The sequence below is a fragment of the Corvus brachyrhynchos genome, unplaced genomic scaffold (assembly GCF_000691975.1).
Source record: "Corvus brachyrhynchos isolate BGI_N302 unplaced genomic scaffold, ASM69197v1 scaffold70, whole genome shotgun sequence".
Lineage (NCBI taxonomy): Eukaryota > Metazoa > Chordata > Aves > Passeriformes > Corvidae > Corvus > Corvus brachyrhynchos.
Genome location: NW_008236217.1, coordinates 8981891 through 9000717, shown reverse-complemented (window position 1 = coordinate 9000717; position 18827 = coordinate 8981891). Strand labels below are relative to the sequence as shown.

Sequence of the window (18827 nt, the reverse complement as noted above, 5' to 3'; positions counted from 1 at the left end):
TGAAAACACTGATAATGGAACTGGATTTTTGTACCTGGGCTGATGGGTTAATTGTAACATTCAATTTAAAAATAATTAACTCAAATTTAATTAATTAAAGCACTTAATATGCAAAGACCAAGCACAAATAGGGATTTCATGTATGACAGACTCATCTGTACAGTGCTGCAGCATCACTGTTAAGACCCTGGTTGTGGCAAAGCTTCTGTGTATTTGGATGAACTTGTGAGAGCAGAGTTACCAATGGGGCCGCTGGGATGGTGTCTTGGGGTGACTTGATGTTGTATTCCCTATCGCTGCACTGTGCCCAGAAATTAGTATATATACCTTTCTATGCCTTTAAACTGAGCCTGAGAGGGGAGAGAGGAAAGTGTACTTTTTCAAAGCAGTTTGTTTTCATGTTCCAAGGACACAGAGATAAAACCGGTCTGCTTCTGCAGCGGTGGGAGCGGGAGGAAGCAGCTTGCTTTCCAGCCAGTTTTTGGCTTTCTTTTTCTCTGGAGAGGCAGAGACAGAGAGTTGAACTTTTGTTTTCCTGGGACTTGGTTTTTTTCCCTTTTTTCTCTGCTGGACTGTTTCAACATCAGAATACATCGGGAAGAATTTCCACCGAGGCCTTGACCCTGTAGGTGGGCCCACCACCCCGTCCCAGCTCCAAGGAGGGAGAGAGAGAGACTACTGAAGGACTCTGAAATTTTCCCAGGTTTTCTCTCTACAGCAAGAGGTTTCATTATTTAGCATTAGTATCTTTTTTCCTGTGTATTTGTTAAATAAATAGTTGTTATCTCTTTCACTTTCCTTCGAGGAAAAAGTTTTTTTTCCCGAACCTGGTGCGGGAGGGGTGGTTTGTAACCTGCCTTCTCTCAGAGGATGTATTCCTAAATTTGGCCAAACTGGCACAGATGGCATGTGGCTTCCACTGCCATCTCAATAGATCGTGAGTCAAACTTTCATGGAGATGGACTATCACATCTAGGGGTACAGTATACCAAGGACCAGTTCCACGTATTTGGTGTGTATAATACTAAAGGGTAAAAGCAAGGGTCAGGCTGTCAGTCAGTGCAGAACTGACAGTGCTTCTTTCATGCCGGTGGGGTTATACCCATTTACTACCACTGAGAAAGGGTCAAGTCATTCATATTATCAAACACCAACTATTAAAAAATTAATGCTTTATTTACCAGTTCTGTAAAAATTATAAATAGCAGTGCTTACTGTGAGAGTTCTTGATGGAACCATGTGAGGTGCTATGTGCAATATCTCCTTGTTTGAATTCTCTTTTTTTCTGTATCACTAGCGCAGAGGCTTTTTACCAATGGAACTTCATTACTCTCGCTTTTCTCAAAAACTGAAATTCTGTATTGAATTGGTCTTTGGAAAGCTTTATTTTCATATGTGTGGTTTTGTAGTACTGCTACCTAGCCCCTTAGTATTTCCTCTGTGTAGATGAAGGCATTTGATCAAATTACTCCTCAAGTATGCCATCAGTTCATACTTGTACACAGGACATTATTCAGACATTTTTCTCTAGTTTTTACAGTGAAGCAAATGAATTCTTATTCCTGTACTAATGTAAAATTGAAATATTTTTATGTCCATATACAAGAAATAGAGGGCTAAAAAGAAAAAAAAAGTCTGCTAATCTTGAATTACATTTCCTTTCCAGCTGCCTGAAAAAGTTGATTCCAGGGCAATTTGCACAGCTGGGCAGGCTGGCAGGTGGTAGGAAACATTTTGGATAGGTGGCCTTTTACCACAGTCTGAAATGAAGTAGGTAGTAAATCTGGGAGGAATTTTTTTTTTCTGCTCAAGGTGTTAAATAAACACTATTCTTACATGTACATATGTTTCTTTATAAAATTTGAGGGTTTGGGGTGTTTTTTTGATCAGCTTCTGGCTTGTTTCTGTGGAATCCCTAGACAAGCTTGTGTAATTCAGCATAGGGCATCAGCTCAGTAATTCTATGAGCTCATTGAGTAGACATGACCAGGAAAGGAGGCATTAAAATACACTATAATTAAGTCATGCTGAGGACACTGGAACATGCACAGTGAAGTTAACTTTAAAAATTGGACAAATTTAGCAAGAGGAACATCTGTATCAGGAACTCTAGAAGGAATGTTAGTTGGTATTTACATATACAAAAGCTGGTACTTAAATGTAGAAGTGCCCACATTAAATAGCAATAGCAGAGCTCATGTGAATGGGGGATTATGTTTTTAAATACAAGACATACAAGAACAGTTCATCTGTGAAGAGATTGAATACAGGGGCAGTAATGACAGCATCTGTGAATGATTCCTGTAGGATAGTTGAATGATTTGGAAAGAAGGATGACTGTGTATTCATGAATTATAGGAAGATCCTATGTATCCACAAATCAGCCACTCTAGTAAATGATGCCTTGGAACATTCATACTTTTAATATTCAAATAATAAAGTTTATCCATATATAGATTTTAAATATTCCTTAAAATGAAGGTGGATGCAAACAATGAGTAAAGGTATCATCTAATAAATGAAGAATGCATCATTAATCATTTTTAACACTGAAAATACAAATGCACTTATGTTAAGCTGTGTAATTACTTACCTTCATTAAATACATGTAGAAGGGTAGAATTATCCTCCTAGATAGAAAGAAAAAGTGCCATCCATTTCATGCTAACATATAAGTAAATAGCAATGTGTTTTAATGGTTAGCAAACAAGAGACTTAGTCTTTCCTTGAAAATAAGAATTACAAAATCCAAGTCAAATTGCCATTTTTTAAAATAAGCAGTCCTCTTTGCTGATATAAAACTTAAATGCTATTTTCACTAGACAAAGCATTTCTGTTAATTCTAATTCCAGAAAAAGTCACCAAAAAAGTGATATGTTATGTATGTTGCTTGGCAGATGTCTTCCATTTTCCTCCAGTGGTATAGGTTAATTTTGCTATAAAGAAAAATGTGTACTTAGAATTTGGAAAGGCAGAAATTTGTTTAAAAATGTCTGGCTATTACAATGTAGGGAGTAGAGAAATTATTTTCATTATGTGTATCGATTTCTCCTGTGTTTTTCCTCTTCCTCCAAAAACCGTATGTGGTTTTTACACGTAAGTGTGCATGTAATTTGTATTTGTGTAACTGTGTTGAGGATTTTCATTTTGAAATGAACCCATATATTGACATTTTTCCTGTACTCAGGGTAAAAGATCTCTTATTATTATTTCTGACACCAGAGACAATGCTTTATCAAAGCAAGTAGAATCATTTTGTGGTTTAGCATTTGAAGACTGATCTGACAACCCAAATTGCCAACAGGTAGAAAATTCAATAGAGGGTTCTTGAGTGTTCCAGTATTTTCTTTGTATTAGCTTCTAGATATTGCAGAGTCCTTTTTTCCATCAGGTCCTAGTGGGGACTAATTTTAGAAAATGGAGCGTTAGTAATATGTCCTTTCCTCCCAACAACTGTACAACAGCACCACTATGTTTCTACTTAGAGATGTTTCAATAATGTCTTTAGTTTGCTAACTGTTAAGATTTAAGTTCATTTCTTTAATACACACAAATCATAATGGTATTGAAATAGTGATAATCTTCCCTCTGGGACTAGTTGGAACTGTGTAGGTGCCTTCGATCATATTTTGAGATTGAGGGTAAAAGAAAGAAGCTAGTCTGATGAAAAAACATAAGAAACTGGTAAAATTCAAGTGCATGCATAAAAGTCTGGCTTAATAAATATTCTGTATTGATGCAATCCTTAAATAAGATACTCCTGTTCTTATATGGGATGTCATCCTGCTTAAACATTGGATGCGACAAATGTAGACTGCTGTACAAAACTATTTCGGCGGTTTTTCTGCTCTTATACCATTCTCCTTTTTAAATAGTCCACTCCCTCTGAGGTCAGAAAGTCATGTAGTCTGGGAATTTCACTTGAAAATTCCTTTGAGGCAGAGCTGATCCTTTGTAATCCGTGTGGTTTCCATCACATTTCATCCAAAGTTCTAGGATATAAATTACTACTCTTTGTCACATGTAGCTAAGTGCATAGAAGTGAACTTTATCCAGGTGGTGTCAAGATACTATATTAGGTATAGCACTGGAAGAGCTGAGGGATAAGCTCAACGCTGAGTATTTGGAAAAAAATGTGGCTGATATGGCAACTGCCAGAGTCTGCTGTACTGTGCACTTTTGTGTCATGGGACAGGTAGCCAAACTTATGAAGAAAAATGAAGAAGGAATCTTTCTGTAGGTTTCCAAATGCAAACTTCAGCACATCTGTTATATTTTGTATATTCAACCTCTTACCCTCAGTGATAGCGTTGCATTAGGAAGCAACATACAATGAGGTCAAATAAAATTAGGTTGGTTTTATAAAAGCCAAAAGGAAAGATAATAAATATTGTATATTTTAGATAAATTATCACTAATACCTGATTTTCAAAGAGCTAGCTGGAATTTCTGACTTCCATGTGAAGTTTGTTTACTCAGCAAGGTAGGTGTTTTTTCCTAGCCTTAAGGATAGAGAGGGAAAGTCTTACGGAAAAATAATACCCATAAATATTTTAAAGTAGATATATTTCAATGTACTTGCTCCATTTTTCTGAAAGAGGACACTTCACAATTTATGACAGATAATTATGGATTAGACAGTTTTTTAATTTTTATTTTTGTTACTGTTTTAAGGTTTGGATTATCAGTGCAAACTATGTTGTTGCTGTCCCGTGAAACAAAAAACTAGTTTGGCTGGCATAGTTACAGATGGTCTCCAGATGATTGTTAAACAGGTTCTGTTTTTAAGAGTAAGTGAACTACAGATGCAACCATGAGGGTGATATAGACCTGAGACCCAATGCTTGGGGCACGGGAGGATGATTCAGTCAGACTGTGAAAGCAACACTTGCACAGGTGGCCTCGTAACAGCAAGCTTTATCAAAGCAGTTCACAGAATCACAGAACACGCTGAGTTGGAAGGGACATACAAATTGTGTTGTCATAGCTGCAATTCTTTTCATGTCAGGTGTGTTCTGTGCTCCCTGCAGCATATTCTTTCCATCAGGTTCTTTGGGCTACAGAGGATATTTTTCCATTGTGCTGCTTTCAGCGTAATGAACCATTGAGCACTATTAAACATAAATACTAATAAAAACTGTATTAAATGTGGCAAGCAGCGTTCCACCCCCTGTAAAATATTCATTGGTTAAAACTTGTCTCTGTGAATGTTCTCGTGAGCTGTGTTGAACTGTGCAAGCAATCTAGTCAGGAGAAGAGGGATTGATAAGCCAGTCAAAGTGTATTTGTTTTTCTAATTCAGAGTACTTGAGAATGATGTATAAATGTAATTTTGTTTCTATTATGTTCTCAACAGTGTTTTAAAAGGTTATAAATCACATGTTAATATGGGGAAGAGTGTTGATTTGAGTGTTAACTTGTAACAGTTCTCCTTCATATTTTAAAAAAAAGTGAGAACTTCTGAAGAAAGAAGTATTAATACATGTTTCAGCATCTGATTGTTTTCAATTTTCCCACAGATATCAATGAGTGTCAGTTACAGGGAGTATGCCCTAATGGTGAGTGCTTGAATACCATGGGCAGCTACAGATGTACCTGCAAAATGGGATTTGTGCCAGATCCTACCCTCTCAAGATGCATACGTAAGTAATACTGCTAATTAAAGTACCAAGTTAGATAGTTAATTTCAGATGAAGATTTATTTGATTGGGCCCAACTATTCTAATCTGTCACCTTTTTTTTTTTTTTTTTTTTGTCTCCAACTCATATTCTCAGTTTATTCACTCTATTTAGTCAGTCTCAGTGCTCATGCCTCTTTTCTGTTTCTTTGTCCCAGAAAGCTTGGTCTCCACCAGTGGCTACCCAGGATCCTTGCCATCTTTTCCTGATTTTCTTGTTTTCTTGTCACCAAATCTTCAACACCATATCCAGCCTCCACATATACTCAGTCCTTTTCAGTATCCCGGAGTTCCCTTTTTTTTTTTTTTGCTCCTCTCTCTGCTGATTTCCCAGCCAAAATTATCTTTGTGTCCTGCTCTCCCCTTTTCCACGTCTGCAGCTTTGATCTGGATAGTCCATTAATAAACATTTAACCCAGTATGGTCTTTAGCACATTTTCCTTCCCATTAAGAAGAATTCAAATTTAAGAAAGAATTAGGGGCAAGAAAAGACTGTGAATGACATCAATGCAAATATTTCCCTCTATTAGTTAGCTTTTACTTTGGTTGCGATCACTTACCTCTGCAAGAAGAGAAGAGAGTGTAAAGAACAACTAAATTTTTCACTTTATATTTTTTTTGTGAAGAATATGTACAACTGAAAAATATCTATAATCCTCAGTTCTTTCTCTGAGCTATCTTTACATTTATCAAATATAGTCTCAAGTCATAGGTGAGTTCTTTTTTTTTTCCCAGTGTAACAATTTTATGGTACTAGTTAATGACACTTAATTACTGAGAAAGTTTCTCAGCAGTTTGAAGAACTTCATACTGCTTTTCAGTTGAACACCAGAAGAGAGGAGTTGGTTGTTGTGTTTTGTTTTTGCTTTTACATGTCATGTTGAAAATCAGGTAGTCTTTGTATTTTTTGAGTTATGTGAACATGTTACCCAGAACTGTTAAATGTATGTTAATGTGTATGCATAAATTAGAAAGCTGGATGGGTCTTAGCTTTCTGTTACCTCATATTAATCATAGCTTATGGCCTTTGGCTCTTCCACATTAAAACTAAGCATATCAAAATGCGAATATGTAGTTGTCTCTTTTATTAAAAAAAAGTGTCATGTATGGTACTTAATGCTTTTGCAGTCTTACTGACATAGCCTGCTTATAGATGGATGTTCCATTGGCTTTGTAGCTTGACACAATTGTGTAGTGCCAGTGACTGATCTTCAGCTGCTGTGTACAAGTGAGAGAGATGATTCTCACTCTTCATTGTGGCAGCATGGCAACTGCTGGTTTTGAATTTACTTTTGTTGTTGTTGTTGTTTTTCTTTTAAATACTTCTTGTCCTTGGTCTAGGGTAAGTTGGAATTCAGGAGTGTCAATGCAAAATAAGATTTTTTTTTTAATGTTGTGATTCTCATCTGAGATAGGTGTTTGAAATAAAACTTCTGCAGACAGAATATTAATCCATTTAAGTGATGTTGGAAATCTAGGGCTGTTTTGCTGTTTCGCTTTTCCTGTGAACAGTACCATCCTCTCTTCCGCTTTCATTGCAGCTGATAACCCTGTAGCTGAAGAGAAAGGACCCTGCTACCGGTTTGTTAGTGCAGGAAAGCAATGCATGCATCCTCTTTCTGTTCAGCTCAGCAAGCAGCTTTGCTGTTGCAGTGTTGGCAAAGCCTGGGGCCCACACTGTGAGAAGTGTCCACTCCCAGGAACAGGTAAGAACTTCCCACTAAAAATACAAGCTCTTGTCCCCCATCCCCCTAAATTTTTTATGCATGTTTTCAAAAAAAAAAAAAAAAACAACAAACCAACCACCAGAGTACATACTATAGATACAGGAAAAGTAACCCAAAATTTATTTAATACTCTTCAGTTGTTAAAGGCTCTGGTGAAAGGATGGCAGCTTTTGAGAATTTGGTTACAGAACAACATGGAATATAGTTTGTATTACAGTTAGTAGGATATGCATGGTAATTTCTCTGCCTTCTCACCTTCCTTCATATCTTTACCATCCATTTTGAGGAATGTGCTGAAGAGAGAATTCTTAGCAATAAACTAGTAGTTAAACTTTTCATGCCATTTTTCACTTAAACAATTCCTTACTTGATACATAAAGCTCTCTTGTATTATCAGTGTTCCATTGGAGTTCTGCTGTTATTTAAATATATAAGGACTTCAAAAATATCAGCTTGTTTGGTCACCACTCTCACTTTGGCTGGTTATAGATTAAGACACCAAAAATTATAGATACTGATCACTGTTTTCAAGTACTTTTTATTCCCTGATGTTGCTTAAAACTTAAATGCCTATGGAATCTTCAGGCAAAATCAATTTAATGTTCTCTTTGTTTCCAAATGTAAGGTCAAATTAATCTGTTTTAGAAGCATCATTGCTTGTTGTAATATACATGGTGTCCAGTCTGTTTAGTATTTGTAGTGACAATGCATTGTGCTTACTTGAAGCTGCTGCTGCAGATGTCACTGTCATGATGCAGGTCATGTATTTCTCTGAAATATTTTATAAAGATTTACATTTTCAAACCAGCTGGCTGCTTTGGGAAATCCACAGCTGGTATCAGAGACATGATGAGAGCAGCAGATTCCTTAAGTTGGACTTAAAGAAGTGAAAGTGACCAACAGTTTTGAGCATTTCAATGGATTTTTAAAGCCACTGTTTCCTGCAAGACCATTGGGTCACTAGATCATTGATCAAGATTTTAAAACTCCAGTTCACTTTTGGATAAATAACATTTCCAGGCTTTTTAATGGAGAAAAGGCTTTTTAATGGAGAAAAGATACATTCGCATGAGATGACTTGCAATTTAAGTGCAGGTGTTTTACATCTGTGAGAATATTGCATGAGGCTTTATGCCTAATAGTGTGTATGCTGGAGCACAGAATACATCCTTATGTTGACTGCTATCTGGTCACAAAAAATATATCAAGTATCATATGGAATTGGTTGCTTTAGTGATTTTTTTTCTTAATGAAAAGGCTTCAGAGAGAAAGTCTGTGAGTTAAAAATTCTGATGAGCTTTTCCCATTTAATGACTACTTGCATGATTTAAAAACATGTTCCTTTCTGTAACAGGTTAAATTCATAATGTTTCAGAGTTTTCTATGAAAAATGTGTGAAAGTGGGATACTCCAGAATGGGGTAATGTATTTACTGCAGCATCCCATGTTAGTATAAAAGTCATTGAAGTAAAAAGCTTATTAAATATTTGTAGAAAGTAAACCATCTCCTAAAGAAACACTGATAGAGCAGATTTGTATGCCCAGGTGTTGAGAGCTCTTATCAGAGCTGTGGTAGAGTAAGACTCACATTTCTACCTTTCATTTGAGAGAATACAACCTGAAGCGAGATTTCCTGCATCCTAAGTATGCATCTGAAGGGACAGACATCAAATTTTCTATCTTACTCCTTTGACCAGAATTCCCACCCTCATTTGGCTGTTTTATAGCAAGTTTTGATATCAGATATTCCAGCAAAAAGTATTTCATTATCCTGAATCCACTCAATTTAATTAGTTTGACTCTTCATATTTTCAAAGACATCATTAAAACACATTGTGCAATTAATGCATGCTGTGATTTAATGTATAATTTAACTCATCTGTGGAGTGCTTTTAGCTAGTACTTTGTGCTTTTATTTTAGATGCTAATTCATTTTAAAACCCTGATGTGTTCAAAGCAGAATTTGTGAACTTAGCAATGCCCCACTTGGCACACCCCTTAGGCCTCTGTAAGAATTCCTCTTCAGTTGTTAAAGGCTCTGGTGAAAGGATGGCAGCTTTTGAGAATTTGGTTACAGAACAACATGGAATATAGTTTGTATTACAGTTAGTAGGATATGCATGGTAATTTCTCTGCCTTCTCACCTTCCTTCATATCTTTACCATCCATTTTGAGGAATGTGCTGAAGAGAGAATTCTTAGCAATAAACTAGTAGTTAAACTTTTCATGCCATTTTTCACTTAAACAATTCCTTACTTGATACATAAAGCTCTCTTGTATTATCAGTGTTCCATTGGAGTTCTGCTGTTATTTAAATATATAAGGACTTCAAAAATATCAGCTTGTTTGGTCACCACTCTCACTTTGGCTGGTTATAGATTAAGACACCAAAAATTATAGATACTGATCACTGTTTTCAAGTACTTTTTATTCCCTGATGTTGCTTAAAACTTAAATGCCTATGGAATCTTCAGGCAAAATCAATTTAATGTTCTCTTTGTTTCCAAATGTAAGGTCAAATTAATCTGTTTTAGAAGCATCATTGCTTGTTGTAATATACATGGTGTCCAGTCTGTTGAGTATTTGTAGTGACAATGCATTGTGCTTACTTGAAGCTGCTGCTGCAGATGTCACTGTCATGATGCAGGTCATGTATTTCTCTGAAATATTTTATAAAGATTTACATTTTCAAACCAGCTGGCTGCTTTGGGAAATCCACAGCTGGTATCAGAGACATGATGAGAGCAGCAGATTCCTTAAGTTGGACTTAAAGAAGTGAAAGTGACCAACAGTTCTGAGCATTTCAATGGATTTTTAAAGCCACTGTTTCCTGCAAGACCATTGGGTCACTAGATCATTGATCAAGATTTTAAAACTCCAGTTCACTTTTGGATAAATAACATTTCCAGGCTTTTTAATGGAGAAAAGGCTTTTTAATGGAGAAAAGATACATTCGCATGAGATGACTTGCAATTTAAGTGCAGGTGTTTTACATCTGTGAGAATATTGCATGAGGCTTTATGCCTAATAGTGTGTATGCTGGAGCACAGAATACATCCTTATGTTGACTGCTATCTGGTCACAAAAAATATATCAAGTATCATATGGAATTGGTTGCTTTAGTGATTTTTTTTCTTAATGAAAAGGCTTCAGAGAGAAAGTCTGTGAGTTAAAAATTCTGATGAGCTTTTCCCATTTAATGACTACTTGCATGATTTAAAAACATGTTCCTTTCTGTAACAGGTTAAATTCATAATGTTTCAGAGTTTTCTATGAAAAATGTGTGAAAGTGGGATACTCCAGAATGGGGTAATGTATTTACTGCAGCATCCCATGTTAGTATAAAAGTCATTGAAGTAAAAAGCTTATTAAATATTTGTAGAAAGTAAACCATCTCCTAAAGAAACACTGATAGAGCAGATTTGTATGCCCAGGTGTTGAGAGCTCTTATCAGAGCTGTGGTAGAGTAAGACTCACATTTCTACCTTTCATTTGAGAGAATACAACCTGAAGCGAGATTTCCTGCATCCTAAGTATGCATCTGAAGGGACAGACATCAAATTTTCTATCTTACTCCTTTGACCAGAATTCCCACCCTCATTTGGCTGTTTTATAGCAAGTTTTGATATCAGATATTCCAGCAAAAAGTATTTCATTATCCTGAATCCACTCAATTTAATTAGTTTGACTCTTCATATTTTCAAAGACATCATTAAAACACATTGTGCAATTAATGCATGCTGTGATTTAATGTATAATTTAACTCATCTGTGGAGTGCTTTTAGCTAGTACTTTGTGCTTTTATTTTAGATGCTAATTCATTTTAAAACCCTGATGTGTTCAAAGCAGAATTTGTGAACTTAGCAATGCCCCACTTGGCACACCCCTTAGGCCTCTGTAAGAATTCCCACATGGGAGACTCAATTTATTTCACCCCAACATGGCTTTACCTAGAGCAATAAGGACAAAGAAACACTGTTCCCTCAAGACTCCTGAAAGTCTTCCTGACCCTGACAGGAGCATGAGTATTCTCTTTGGTGGGGAGGAAGACTGATTTGTATTTCTTTCTCATTTTACTCTTCCAGCAGAACTGCAAACCATGATGCTTTTATAGATCACCTGTAGAGATCAGAGCAAGTGCTGTTGCCTTTCATTAATTTTTTCTGTAGCAGCTTTATAAATGAGATTATTTCCCCTCTCTTCCAGTAGTGATTTGGCTTTTTATGATCCTCATCTTGTATTTAGCCAGCCTTTTTCAATTCAGTGGAATTTGGATCTGGACTGGTATGAGGCCTCTGATGTAGTCAGGTGGGATCCTGTGGATCAGTGTTGTTACTGGTTGGTAGTGTTGTGCTCCTCTAGTACAGGGCTGGTGAGCTTTTTTTTCTTTGATTTCTACAAAAAAGAGAATGATAGCAACAGTGGTCTTCATTCATTATGCAGTATAGATGATAAAGACAATTTGCATATTTAAATTAATACTTAGAAAGGATATACTGTTTGAAGGGAATTAATTTTAAGAAATATCTTGATATAATGACAGATAATCATAACTGAAGAAAAATGGTAAACTGGAGGGGAAGCCTCCTGGGAAAAACAGCCAGAACATGCTTTTGGGAGAATGCTCAGTCATATTAGCATGCAATGCATAGCTTCTCTTTAAGAAGTTTTTTGTTAAAATGTATATACAGTATGAGATTAAATTTCTTAGTGGTAGTCATTATATTTTCCACTATGTCAACATATTGCACTTTTAGACTCCTAAAAGGAATATTTTCCCATCCCAAATCTAGCTGCTTTTAAGGAAATCTGCCCTGGTGGAATGGGTTATACGGTTTCTGGCCCTCACAGAAACAAGCTATATCATCACCCTGCAGTTAGAGTACAGCCACCTGTCATTGGCAAGACCCCGATTACTCAACCTGTTGCTAAAGGTACTTCTCCTCCACCTCTCCCAGCAAAGGAAGAGCCAGTGGAGGCACTGACCTTCTCACAGAAAAGTGAGACTGAGATGGCTGTACAAGAAGGTGAGAGTGGGAAAATTTAGTCTTTGTCTATTTCTGTGCATGTGTCTTCCATGGTTTGTGTCTTTGCGAGGCAGCTGCGGACAGTGCAGGGCCCAGAGGCGTCACTCCCCACAGCAGAGCGTCCGTGTTGCCAAGGGGATTGCTTCACGTGGTTCACTTCTCACATGTTGGGTGGAGGTCCTACCAGATGCTGAGACCATGGAAGGAGAATGAGACTGCTTTAAACTCAATAATTTTTATGATCAGAAAATAGTACATATTTGTTGTAAGACTTAAAAAAAATTATCAATCAAATATATATATTTATGAATTCTAAAAAGGAAAGCTGCAATGGAAAATAAAACCTTATATTAAATTCCTACCATGCCTTCCCAGAAAAAAAGTCATATTTGTGGAGGAAAAAATCCCAAACCACTCTTGCTTGTCTAAAGAAAAGACAAATTTTAAAACTTGATGGTTTGGTTTTTTTTACAATAAATCCTTGAAAATTTGTTAGTGGTAGGTTATATATCCTTATGATATTAATTTACCTTTAAAATATTTACAAATGTTGATATTCCTTGTAAGGAATCGAAAAGGTTTCATCAGTGAGTTAGTAACCTGTGAGTTTGTCAAATTGTTTCTGAGGAAGCAGGTAAACAATTGAGAAACCTACAAGGCAGCTGCATACTGAATAAAGAAACATTAGACAGTGTGTAGAATCTTGATCTGGTTTCAGGTTAGTTTTTACACTTGCTTCAGGAACATTATTTCAGGTTTGCACTATTTTGGAATGAGGTTTGAGCCTGAATTTTTTGTGTCATGGCAACAACAACTTTCAAATGTGATAAAATATATAATAAAATGTTTTGTGAAAACTGATTAATTCTCTTTTTTCTTTCTGGTTTTAGTGGCAACAGCAGCTCCTGATCAGGTAAAACATGATGTAATTTATCTGGGAATTAGAATGCAGACCATGTGTACAAGATGGGAAAAAGATAACTGAAAGGATTTAGAATTTATAATGAACAAACAAGTCTGTGGACTACTGTTCAAACCATGAGGCAAAAAGAACTTGTGCTGTTATTATATACAACAACAGGCAGGTAGTGAGGTACAAGAAAGAGATTACTTTAACCTGTCTTAGAGGCATTTGTTGGAGGTTCTGGTATATATTGCTCTATCCCATTCTGGAGATTGTGTTTTAAAGAGGATACTGAAAAATGCAGAGGGTATGAAGAAGAGACACAGATACTGACAGCTAGAGAAAATAAATCTGAGAGAAACATTATGAAGCTTTGAGAAGCATTTGTGACACCTGCTTATGAGACTAGTATTAGTGCCTAAGTTAATTTCATTGTTTGTTTAGGATGTCTTTTATTTGTTGGAGAAGAGCAAGTGTGTATCTGTGTGAAGTCCCCCATTCTGGAGGTTTCAGGTTCTCTGTGCTGAAGATAATGGGATTTATTGTGAATAACTGCAGCTGTACTCCATTTCATTTTCCTAAGGATGTACAAGCATCTAACATTTCTATGAAAATAAGATGATGGGTTCAATAGCTAAGAAGGACTCTTTCACAGTGGTCAGAGACCTAGATGAGATTGTATACTTTTGTGTGATACTGAACTGCATTTAAATGCTATTTGTAAGCAATTAAAGACCAGAGAATGGGAGAATTATGGAGGGACAAAGCCAAAGATAAAATTAGAAGCTCCAGGAAAAGACTGCTTCAAGTAAAATCAATGTTAAATTGTTTGCCATTGTGGAAACATAGTATTCCATGTTCATTCAGGTTTAAATTGGTGGTGATTAATGATCTGCTATCAAAAGCCATTCGTGAGAATTTTATCAGTGTGTCAAGCCAGGAGTTTGTGGGTAGCTATGAATTAAGGCAATGTTTTCAGAATGTTATTTTTTTTATCATTCTTCTAGGAATTAGCTTCCATTGATCAAGAAAAGCAGCCTTATCTAGAGCCTGGGCAGCCTCAGCTTTCTCCTGGAATTTCAACAATTAACCTGCATCCAAAGTTTCCAGGTAACTTATTTTGGCTTTTCTTTCAATGTGAGAGAGTGCTTACAATTCTTAAAAGAACAGGAAAGTAACAATTCTAACAGAGGTTAATGAAAAAATGATTGGCGCTTCAGAAGCAACCTCTCCATGATCAAAAAAAAAATAATGGAAGCAGAAGTGGGAGGAATTGAGAGGTTGGCATTGGCTTGGTGACTTGTTGAGGAGATAAAGACATATTTTAAGAAAAAGTGATATCTTGGATTATGTGCTTGAGAATTTTAATGTCAGCAGAGGTGAAGCCTTGTACTCCTGTCAAGAGCAAACTGTGCTTGGGTGACTCCTTGTAGATTTATGCATAACTTTTGCTGCAAAAATTTTACAACTGTGTTTGCTTCCTTTAGTTCAGTGTTTTTTTCACAAGCACTAGAATGATGAAAACTCCAATTATACTGATTTTTTTCTACTCTACGTCAAAGCAGAATAAACTAATTAAATTTTCCTTGGTGCCTGACTTATTCAGTATCATGTGTGAATGCTTTAAGGGCTGGGGTTTTTTGAATGCTTTAAGGTGGTTTTTTTGGATGTGATTGATTTCCATTCCATGTCGCACAGTAGTGATTGAGAAAACATCCCCTCCTTTGCCTGTTGAAGTGGCTCCTGAAGTCTCTACTTCAAGTGCAAGTCAAGTTATTGCACCTACTCAAGTTACAGGTATTATACTTCTTTTTTTAGAACTACAATAAATTAAGAAATGACTGAGTTCTTGACGCTGTTGTTCCGAGCTGTTGCTGAATTACCGTAGTGAAGAAAACATGGTTGTAGAACAGAAGGAATACTCTAGAGAGAGAAAGTACAGAACAGCACAGCAATGAGGCTACTGCCAAGAGAGCCAGGACCAGGTCCTTCCAGGATGTACCTGCCATTTTTGTGCCCACGAAAAAAGGATAGAATATAAAATTAATAATTCCATCTCAGATTCAGTTCTGGACTTTCTTTGCAGATCTGCGAGGAAAGTCTAGAACTGAAAACTTCTTGGATACAAGTCAGGTTGTTAGACAGTCTACATGTGTATTCGTGAAGTATACATGAGCATATTCATTGAGGGATGTAGACTTCCTGGGATGTAGATCAGAATGTTCTACAAAAAGCAGGTGAGAAGTTACTGTAAGATCTATTTTGAAATGTTCTTTTGATGTTTGTGTTTCGTCCTTTTTTGATGTGTTAAAGTATTCTCGTCTACATCTATGTGTCAAGAAGTGAAAATAACAGAAATGCAAGTAATGCACCTGTCAGCTGAAATTTGCCTAAATGACAGCTGTGTCCAAAAGACATGAAAATTTCTTTTGCTGTGCATTTACAAACAAAAAGGTGAACGTAGTATATTTAGTACATGAGAGCATTACACTGTCTCATTGGTTAGAATGAACCAGAATGAACACAGACTTTGAAGTGCTTGCAATATCCTAGTAAATCATGTAAGATGCATTCTTTTATTTGGTAGAGATATTTAGGCCTACAAAGAGGTTTCCATTCAGAGGGAGAAATTTCACATACTTTAATAAAAAATAAACTCTTCAAAATGGTTTTCCTTCATGCAGGAATGGATTTTTGAGTTGATGCAATGCACACAGGGTCTAAATCACCCAGTTGTTTGTACAATTCTGTCTGCAGTTAAATTCTCCTGAATGTACTGTGAGAGTAGAGAAAGTATCCTGTCCTTCTGTGAGCATTCAACTGCTTCCTTTGGTATGCTGTAGTTACAGTTCACCAATCCCATAGGAAGGTGTGTCTAGTGGTGATCATCAAACTAGAACTTGGAAGTAAGCTCTTCTGTGACTGTCCCCCTTCTGCCAGCCAGCTCCCAGCTTCCTTACAGGCAGACAAAGTTACCCTGCTGGGAACTCACATCAGTTAGTAAAAAGAAAATGGTCGTTTTCCATGTTCTGTTTTTTATTTCCTCTGGAAAATTAGTATAACTAGAAATTGCTGTGTACTACAAATCAATATGTTGTTCAGATATTTAAGAGATAGTAAAGTACAAGTGCAGTAAGATTTGTAGGACAAAATCCTGAACGTGATTTAAAAAACTGAATGCAGTTCAAGTTGAGAAGTTTTTGAGTGCCTTATTTCTGTACCTTAAGATTTAGTTAAATTTAAATGTGACCTGTTTCTAAGTGATCCAGATAAATAGTTCTTCTTTACAAATAGTTTTTTCTTTTTCAGGAATTACAATTCCATACTGCAGCGTAACCTTAGTTTGTTGCAACTGGACACAGTCATTAGCATTTCTGCAGTAACACATATAGTTCAGGAATTTCTAAAACTACTGTAAGGTTTCAGCCTCCAATGCTGCCCGTGTCTGAATCTCCTTATCTTACAAAATACATCCAAGCCATTAATAGATGAGTATTCTGTAAATCAGAATACCCACTGTAATCAGAAACTCACACAGTTATTTTCTTAATGTGCAATGCAAAGGTTGAGCCATATATTTTTTTTTTATTCTATATTATCTTCATTTCACTTTAAATTTTATGTACTGATTTATAGATCTTGGATGGGACATAAGGTTATGTCACTAGGAAGAGCCTAGATGGTTTCTAGATTCTTCCAGATAAGGTATCCATTACAGAAACTCAGGAGTCACAAACTTGATTTCCACTTGTTTTCAGGCCTGAGCTTTCTACTTGGATTACAGAATACTGTGCACTTACTGGACTATGTGAGAGAGTTTAACCTCAAATTTCTTTTTGTTTGCTTAGAAATCAACGAATGTACAGTTAATCCTGATATCTGTGGAGCAGGACACTGTGTTAATTTGCCTGTGGGATACACTTGCATCTGCTACGAGGGGTACAAACTTAATGATCAGCAGACGAAGTGCACTGGTATGAAACAATACTTTCAAAAATCTGAAATAACCATGCTATGAAATTCTTGAAATGTAGAATCTGGTTAGAGGAAATACCTAAAGAGCAGTCTGGAGTTCTTTCCTATGTTGAATCCTTCCAAACTACAAGCTAGTATTTTTATGCCAAATAAAATTTGCGAGGTAGTCTCTAATATAGCCTTTCAGCTGCCCTGAAATGAGTGTGAATTTAACTAAATGGAATGAAAGCCTTTCCCATTGTGATGTGAGAGAAAAAGTGATTAGACAGACCATCTTCTCTCAGCTGTATATCAGGTATCTAAAAGACTGCTAGGGAGAAATACATTTCTGTTTGGAAAAAGAATGAATTTGTTTCTCACAGTGATTTACCCAGCTACCAGCTCTGCAGCTGGACTAAGTCCAGGCATTTTTTTTAGGTCATTCCTTTCAGCCTGCTACTGAAAAGAGAAAGTATATCATAAACAACTGAGAAGCACAGTAAGAGATCTGCAAAGCGAGGTCTTCATCCCCTTCTAAGCTAGTAAATTCTAGAACAGACGCCTCTGTTGAACATGAGGCAGGGCACAGATGGGTTCTGCATGAGCCATTTCAGATTTGGAAGCAGCTGTATCGGTATCTTTTCTTCATTCAGAGCATACGGGTTCCTCGCTAACTTGGATCAGAAAGGGTGTATTGTGTCGACAGCTTATATGCTGTAAAACCTTCATGCCACCAAAGCTCAGCAGCTTCACGCTGTAACACATGCTATCAGGTGCAACTACAGTATTCAAAAGTAAATCACACAACACAGCCAAGTGGCAATTTAGAATCCCTTTATTTCATCCAAATTTTATTAATGTTCCATGCTTGCAGCTTGTGCTCATGTTGCACGCAGTGTAGGGATTTGAAATGTAATCATGTCACGTTCTTCAGGCCAATGCAATATTCTTACAGTCTAAGCCAATAGGAGCATTTTTCTCCAACCAAAACTATTTAATGCATCTTTTTTGCATCTCTGAGAGAAAAAAGATACACCTTTTCAAATATTTAAAATAGTTACAAGATCAGTCCTTTCAAATGTGTGGCATAGAATGCACAAAAAGAATCAAAACTAAATATGTTATTCTATAGTCTTATGTTTTCATTTCTTTTATAGATATCAATGAGTGTAATCAGGCACCACATCTCTGTTCCCTTGGACGCTGTGAAAATACAGAAGGAAGTTTCCTATGTATTTGCCAAGCTGGATTCATGGCCAGTGAAGATGGAACTGACTGCGTTGGTAATAACTAGTCTCCTTTCTAGAAAATAAGAAGATAAAAAAGCATATCTAAACCCTCCTAAATTCCCCTTTTCAGCTTTTTTTTCTCAATGTCAGTGGTACTGGACTGGTGTCTGGAAGTATATTTAACTGTCTCTCACCAGGTATTGTGGTAAGGAAAACACCTGAGTAGCTGGTATTCCTCTTCAAATGTTTGTTTGTTGAAAAACAAGAATTTTTTCAGTACTGTCCTTGTTTAGGAAAACTGCCATTTA

At 36.4% G+C, this 18827-nt stretch overlaps 1 protein-coding gene across 8 annotated transcripts in view; it reads left to right on the top strand.

Moving 5' to 3' along the window:
• LTBP1 (latent transforming growth factor beta binding protein 1) overlaps nt 1-18827 on the top strand; it is a 191972-nt gene that overhangs the window by 113981 nt on the left and 59164 nt on the right. For 3 of the 8 annotated variants that reach the window (XM_017746460.1, XM_017746449.1, XM_008643343.2), the window contains 8 exons: nt 5520-5642; nt 7220-7384; nt 12199-12432; nt 13323-13345; nt 14344-14446; nt 15035-15133; nt 17185-17310; nt 18448-18573. In XM_017746460.1, coding sequence (XP_017601949.1) covers nt 5520-5642; nt 7220-7384; nt 12199-12432; nt 13323-13345; nt 14344-14446; nt 15035-15133; nt 17185-17310; nt 18448-18573 — 999 coding nt within the window. The remainder of the gene's footprint in view (nt 1-5519; nt 5643-7219; nt 7385-12198; nt 12433-13322; nt 13346-14343; nt 14447-15034; nt 15134-17184; nt 17311-18447; nt 18574-18827) is intronic. The other 5 variants (XM_017746452.1, XM_017746472.1, XM_017746456.1 and 2 more) reach the window with 4 other exon arrangements.